Raw genomic sequence first — 7,867 nt, forward strand, 5'->3', positions numbered from 1 at the left:
GCCCTCCAGGTTATAACTTTGTTCTTCTGAATTAGACAGATAAATAATTTTACTGTTTCTATTTTTATTAAAGGAACCGAAAGGCAAAGATTTTAAATATTGTTTTGGTGAAGTTGTTTTTATATACTGAAATTTAAAATTGCCGGTTTCTTCTAAGAGCAATTTTTTTAGTACCGGAAGCTTCCATTTGCAAACAGTTGCCGCGCTGGTCTGTAACCGCTTTATCTAATAGTACCGCGTTTTCACAAACAATTGTTGTAGTTATAAAAATTGTAGATATTTTAAAAAAATTAAAAAAAATGGCTGATAGTTTTGATGATTTATTCGATTGCTTTAGTGAATCATTAGAGGCCCAGAAAGAAACAGCAGCAGATTTGAAAAATGAAACAAACGATCTTAGAAAGTTAGTATTTACCCATTATAACCTCAGAAAATCACGTTCTAATAAATAGCATTTGAAGAAGTTGGAATTTTAATTATTTTTTGGAATTTTCAATGTAATTTTTTGTAGTCAACTTAAACGTGAGTCTGAAGGCACTTCTCAGCAGTCTCAAAAGAGAACTAAAATTGATACTGATGTTGACTTTGATGACATTAAGTAAGTAAATTGCATCTTTAAGAAATTTTTGCATTCATGATGCCTTATTATACTTTTAGTTTTGAAGAATTGAGAAATCGGATAGTAGTTCACGAAATAGAATCTCCTGAATCATGTACGCATGAGGTTGCCTGCCCTCCAGGTTATAACTTTGTTCCATTACAGTCTCGGAGTACAGAACCAGCAAAAATTTATCCTTTTGCACTTGATCCTTTCCAAAAGGAGTCAATATTATGCATTGATAATAATCAGTCTGTTCTGGTCTCAGCTCATACATCAGCAGGCAAAACAGTTGTTGCAGAGTAAGTGATATCCATTTATAATTTAATACACATAATTGAATTGTAAACAGTATTCTGATTATTGTTCAAAATTATCAACAGGTATGCAGTAGCAGTATCTTTAAAAAACAAACAAAGAGTTATTTATACAACTCCTATTAAGGCTTTATCAAATCAAAAGTATAGAGAATTTTATGATGAATTTAAGGATGTGGGGCTTGTAACAGGTGATGTTACAATTAATCCAACTGCTTCATGTCTTATTATGACTACTGAGGTGACTAAAAAGTTGTGTTTATTTACATGTGTGGATAAAATTTCTTTTTTAGATTTTGCGTAATATGTTATACAGAGGCTCAGAAATAATGAGAGAAGTTGGTTGGGTAATATTTGATGAGATTCATTATATGAGAGATAAAGAACGAGGTGTTGTTTGGGAAGAAACATTAATACTGTTGCCACATAATGTCCATTTTGTATTTCTTTCTGCTACAATTCCAAATGCGAGACAGTTTGCTGAATGGGTTTCTCATCTTCATCAACAGCCTTGCCATGTTGTTTATACAGATTATAGGCCTACACCTTTACAGCATTTCATTTTTCCTGCAGGAGGACAAGGCATTCATATGGTTGTTGATGAAAATGTAATATTATTTGAATCGACAAAAGGGTTGCTTGTATTAAATAAGGATTTTTAAGGGGACATTTAAAGATGAAAATTTTAATACTGCAATGGCAGTACTACAAAATGCTGGTGATGCATCCAAGGGTGATCAAAGAGGGCGCAGAGGAGGAGTAGCTGGGAAAAATCCTTCAGAAACTAATATTTTTAAAATTGTGAAAATGATTATGGAAAGGAACTTTGCCCCTGTAATTGTTTTTAGTTTCAGCAAGAAAGACTGTGAATTATATGCTATGCAAATGACTAAATTAGATTTTAACACCAGTAAGTATTTTTTTTAATATTTTTATTTTTAATTGTCTAATACATCAGTTACACTAGAAAAAAAGAGAAGCACACAATGTCCAACAAATTTTAATAAACTGGACATTAAAAATATATATAGTTATTGCTGTAGGTACTTTACATACTTGTACTAAAAAGTGACACAATACTTAAATTTAATTAGAATAAACATAAACCTAAACTAAATTAAACTAGAAACAAATAACATTTGTTTTAAGTAATTATTAATTTTTGAATTAGCTGCTGAAAAGCAATTGGTAGATGAAGTTTTTCAAAATGCGATGGATGTTTTAAATGATGAGGACAGACATCTTCCACAAGTGGAAAATCTACTTCCATTATTAAGAAGAGGTAAGATTTAATAATAAGGAAAGATTTAAAGCCTTGTAAAACGGCGATAATTTTTTTTTGTCATGATAGAAGTTTTGTGGCAATTTTAATAATTCAATTTGGTGTAGAGTCAAAAAGTCAGTTGTTGAATATTATTTGTTTTTGAATTATTTTTGCTCTTAAATCATTTAACATGTAATATTGATTAAGTTTATTTTAAAATTGCCTAATATACTCACATTTTGGCGAAACTGTGGCAGGGATACCTTGTATACGGGCCTATGGAGAACAAGAACGATTCATTAAGGAATCTGAAGCTAAAGTTGATCTTAATCAAGTTTGTTATTTTCCCAGTATTATTTCAAATCGATGGTTAGCTGTGAGACTAGAAATGGTGGGCAACTTAATTATATTATTTGCTGCTTTATTCGCTGTTCAAGGAAATCAAAACGCTGGGTTGGTCGGTTTATCGATCAGTTACGCCTTGCAGGTAAAAAAATATTATTGATATGATATTGATCTTAAAGTCGTGAGTCCTAAGACTGATTGGACAAGCACCTCCACTCTCTTCTATCCTGACCTAACTTTCGCATTTCCCGGAAACTAGAACATCCCACTATCCCTATCCTTAACTATTTACAAACAGTAATCTAATCTAGGTCTACCTCTATTCCTCTTAACTCCTGCTTCTATCTCTAATATGTCTCGAGATGATATTACACTTTAATAAAATAATTTACTTCGGTAGAATAGAATAGCCTAATTTTCATCACATCTTCAGAAATTTTAAGTTGTAAAACATTTGTAGATTACTCAAACATTGAATTGGCTCGTCCGTATGACGTCAGATGTTGAAACTAACATTGTGGCTGTAGAAAGAATAAAAGAATATGGCGAAACTCCTCAGGAAGCACCTTGGGAAATACCTAACAAAACGCCACCCAAATCTTGGCCTGATCAGGGTGCAGTGTCATTTAATAATTATTCTCTTCGTTATCGTCCTGGTTTAGAATTGGTTCTTAAAAGGATAACATTTTCTGTAAAAGGTGGAGAAAAAGTAGGTATTGTTGGACGGACAGGAGCTGGAAAATCCAGTTTAACGTTGGCCTTATTTAGGTGAGAAACTGAAAGGTTTTTTAATTTGTGAAACATCATATTAAATATTTTTGTTCTTTTAGGATAGTGGAAGCAGCAGAAGGAGAAATTACCATTGATGGTATAAGGATTGCTGAATTAGGCCTGCATGATCTAAGGTCGCGATTAACTATTATTCCTCAAGATGCAGTGCTTTTCTCAGGTTCCCTAAGAATGAATTTGGATCCATTTAATAAACATTCGGACGAAGACGTTTGGAGAGCTTTGGAATTTGCACATTTGAAAAGTTTCGTAAAAGGTACATTTTTAGTTTAAATTATATGACTAANTACTTTTAAGTATTTTTCGTATCATTTTCTTAATCAATACTTTAAAATAATCTCTTTTGCATACCGTTTTTTTTTGTTAAGTTTGGTATATTTGTATAAAACTAGAAAGGTAATAATTTTAAAAGGTAAATAGCTTATTATTTTTTTTACTTAAAATGATTTTTTTCTATTAAACGATGTGTAAATGTGATGTGTAAATATAGCAAAATACCTATTATTTTTGGTGTCAGGTAAATAAATGTTCAACATTTTAAATAACAATTTGTTACGTTACCTGGAAAAATTACCCTTAGTAAGAAAGTCATTATGGCCTTTTTCTATTGTTATTCAGATTAAAATTCAAGACGCGGAATATGACTGGGGTGTGATTGTTAACTTCAAAAAGATCACCGACAATCCCCCCGGTCGAAAGGGCAAAACAAACACGTTGGTTACCAAGCTGCAAGTTGACCTGTTGCTGCATGTCATATCTGAAGGCAAAGGCGACACTGACGGCGACGATACGGACAATTTGATACCTAAACCATGTTCTGAGGACCAGGTAAGTAGGAAATAGATAGAAAGACAGGCAGATCGATTCCATGAAGTGTACTATTGCTGTTGTTTGCTTCTGTCATTGAATTGTTGGAACTGCCTATAATTATATAGGGATTCGTGAGGAGTAATAAAAGTCGATTAGGGGTAGGATGGAATCTTTCATTTCTGATCGCAATATTTAAATATACAAATACGGCATTTTCCAAGTTTGCTTCTTTTGTGTAACAGAAATTAAATAATAAAAGGATTAACCATTTCTAAATTTCAAGCAAAAATAGAAGAAAATAATTGTAAAGGATGTATTTTTAGGCGAGTTACGTCAATATATAAAACAAAAAATAAAATGATAGGTGGTTTTATTATTTTTTTTTTTGTTTTATTAGACGCTTGATCTTTATCTCAAAAAAAATATCAGGATACCTCTATGCAATATGAAGTTATTAAAGTTTTTTGTGCGAGCAACCTGATGATGTGTTTTGAAATATAAGGACGCAGGCGAAGTACCTGGAGTCAGTTAAATGTAAAAAATTAAAATGTATTAAAATTTTAAATTGTTTTCACCAATGAAGAGCGAAAATTGATGCGTTATTAAATAAACAATATATATACACATACAATATTTTGAGTATGTATTTGAAAACTAATAAAGTTGGACTCTATTAAATAATCTATTATGATGGTGTGTTTAATAAAGAAGCACATTTGTATGCGATATGCGTATTACTTTTTACGGTTAGTGTATTTTAGTTGAATATTTAAAAGTAAAATTTACTAATGGTAAAAAATCTAACATTTTACAATCTAATTAATTGTTTAAATGTTTTTCATATCAAAGGCACACTTTTTTTCCTCTGAAGTAGCAAAAGTTTTATAAAATGAAAAACTTACCACTCAATTAAAATCGCAATCCTGCAACAAATGAAATCTACTCTTAAAACATCCTAAATATTTTATCAAAATAAATATTTATTACGATTAGTTTAAAATACATTCCTAAGAATTACAGGTATACAACCTTAAGTTAAATAAATTGTATCAAAAGTAAATTCTAAGAAAGAAAAATATGTTCTATTTAAAACTTTATTTTCGTGCAATTATATTTAAAGATATTTGAATTAAAGTATTCTGTAAAATTATGTATTAATCCCTTCTGGAACTCCTAAGTATAATACACTTGTTATTATTACACTTATTTTAATAAACACACACTATTATATTTAAAATTACCTGACAAACAAGTGTAATGTTTGTTTCTGATAAGGTATATACCAGAATAGGGTTTAGGTAATTGTACGGAACACCCGCAGGGAATATTTTCATTTTCGACTAATAGGTATTTTCAGAAATTTTAGATGATGGGTAAATGGACCTGTTTATTATTTGTTATTTGGAAGTTTTTGAAAATTGCTATTACAATTTTCAGATATTTAGGAAGGTTGATATACCGTTACTTAAATGTGTTATCTGAAGGGCAATTAAGGATAACTTTTTATTTGTTAAGTAGTTAAAATTACAATTTTAAATTTAAGTTAAAAAAATGTATGATTGAAGATTAATTAATTTGTGTTTGACGAATTTTATTTACTCGCTAATTTTAGTACTTTAGGGCCCTAATGGTCACAAGAAACTTTTTGTTTTTTGAGTCATAAAATTTCGAATTTAAGATAATGTCGAATTAATTCGAATAATAATGTTTTGAAAATATAATGTGAATGAAATTCTGTATTACTCCTTTTTTTGTTAGGCATTGCACGTTATTAGTTTTAGTCGTTATTGTTTTTACTTTTGTTATTAAATATATGTACGTCGGCCCTTAAAACCAGTAACTTTCAGTAACTGTATTGATTTTTTTATAGAGCGGTGAAGTAGAGGTTGTTGCAGTATGTTCAAGTTTAATAACTCACATATCATCAGTTAGACTGTATTGCCCAAATGATTTACGATCAAGAGACAGCCGGAAGGGAATGTTTAAAGCTGTTAAAGAAGTGAAAAAACGGTTTCCCGATGGTTTACCATTACTAAATCCTATCACCGATATGAAAATTGATGAATCTGAATTTTTGGATGTCGTTAAAAAAATTGAAAATCTTGAGAAAAAGTAACTAAAAGCCATTTAAATCATCTATATTATAAAATAATAATATGAAACAGAGGGTGACCTAATTATATGATCTTTGCTTCCGAAACATTTTATTATTTTATAGAGCTGTAAACATCAGATTTTTACAGTCTATTTCTAAGTATTTATAATTTGTATTCAATTGTTATTTAGTTGTTTGATTGCTTTTTGTAGGATGTTCGATCATCCTATGTACAAACACCCTCTACTTGCCACTGAATACCCCAAGTACGAAAAAAAAATTGTTGTACAAGAAGAACTTACTGTAGCTAGACAAAAATTGATGGATGCCAAGTCCGTTTTACAACTGGATGAGCTAAAATGTCGAAAAAGAGTACTGAGACGACTTGGTTATTGTACCAATACGGACGTAATTGAATTGAAAGGGAGGGTTGCCTGTGAATTAAGCAGGTAAATTAATTAAACATAGTAAAGTTAAAAACGTTTTTTGGAAAAATGAATGGTAATTTTTAGCTCAGACGAGTTACTTTTAACTGAAATGATTTTTAATGGTGTTTTTGGTCAACTAACGTCTGGCCAGTGTTGTGCTCTTTTGAGTTGTTTTGTTTGCGATGAAAAAAGCAATGATGCCCCTAAATTAACTGAAGAGTTATCTGGACCTCTTCGACAAATGCAGGTAAGTGAAAGTTTTTCTAACTTTTTATATCCACCTGATTAACTGGTTTTGTATGAACTGTTGTGCGTATTTTTTTATTGTCCTAGGAATTAGCAAGGAGAATAGCAAAAATTAGCAATGAAGCTCGTCTTACTTTAGATGAGGAATCATATGTGGAAAAATTCAAGCCCTATTTAATGGATGTAGTATATGCTTGGTGCAATGGAGCTTCTTTCAGCGTTTTATGTAAAATGACTGATATTTTTGAAGGTTCTATTATAAGATGTATGCGAAGACTTGAAGAGTTATTAAGAGAAATGGTTCAGGCGTCGAAAACAATAGGAAGTTCAGCATTAGAAGAAAAATTTATTTCCGCAATTAAATTGATCAAACGCGATATTATTTTCGCATCTAGTCTTTACCTATAATGTTGCGATTCTTTCACAGAAAAGACTTTATTCCAAGAATTGGTAGGACGGAAAGAACTCCGTTTCTCTTCTTTTTCTATTTACAAATTTTGTTTTACTACCTACGAAAATTTTTTATTTACTGATGTATTGCAATTGAAAATGATTATGTAAAATAATCTGTAAATATTATCATTGTATAAATTATTAACTAGTTTAAAATTGGNTTTGAATGTAATTTTTAATGCTTTATACTTGTTTACATCGTATACTGGTATGCTTGTCTTATCTGAGATTTTTTGCTTGGCGTGTTGACTCATAAGTATGCTCTACAAATATGATATAAATGCTAGGACATAAATAAATTGAAAATACAGGAATTTTATTTCAACAACTGTTCATTTAAAAATGTAACGACACGAGTACAATTAATTAAATTTATTGTTAATTGTCATTAAGTAATATCTTATTATCGAATATTCAGTTGAATAAGCCTATGGAGAATAATATATTTAAGTTAAAACGTCTGATAGATAAATAATAAAATATAGTAATTTTTAAAGCAATTTTCAGAAGCATCCAATAGAC

At 30.2% G+C, this 7,867-nt stretch overlaps 1 protein-coding gene across 1 annotated transcript; it reads left to right on the forward strand.

Moving 5' to 3' along the window:
• The first annotated feature begins 185 nt into the window (after positions 1 to 185).
• LOC108744526 (exosome RNA helicase MTR4) lies at positions 186 to 7,434 on the forward strand. Its single transcript, XM_018480342.2, has 12 exons — positions 186 to 403; positions 512 to 598; positions 658 to 900; positions 982 to 1,156; positions 1,209 to 1,523; positions 1,579 to 1,825; positions 2,087 to 2,206; positions 3,894 to 4,141; positions 5,994 to 6,235; positions 6,431 to 6,667; positions 6,731 to 6,893; positions 6,980 to 7,434. The coding sequence occupies exons 1-12, from the start codon at positions 300 to 302 to the stop codon at positions 7,298 to 7,300; spliced, it is 2,502 nt and encodes an 833-aa protein (XP_018335844.2). The 5' UTR covers positions 186 to 299; the 3' UTR covers positions 7,301 to 7,434.
• Positions 7,435 to 7,867: the final 433 nt, after the last annotated feature.

Source organism: Agrilus planipennis, unplaced genomic scaffold, assembly GCF_000699045.2.
Source record: "Agrilus planipennis isolate EAB-ADULT unplaced genomic scaffold, Apla_2.0 scaffold28, whole genome shotgun sequence".
NCBI classification, from domain to species: domain Eukaryota; kingdom Metazoa; phylum Arthropoda; class Insecta; order Coleoptera; family Buprestidae; genus Agrilus; species Agrilus planipennis.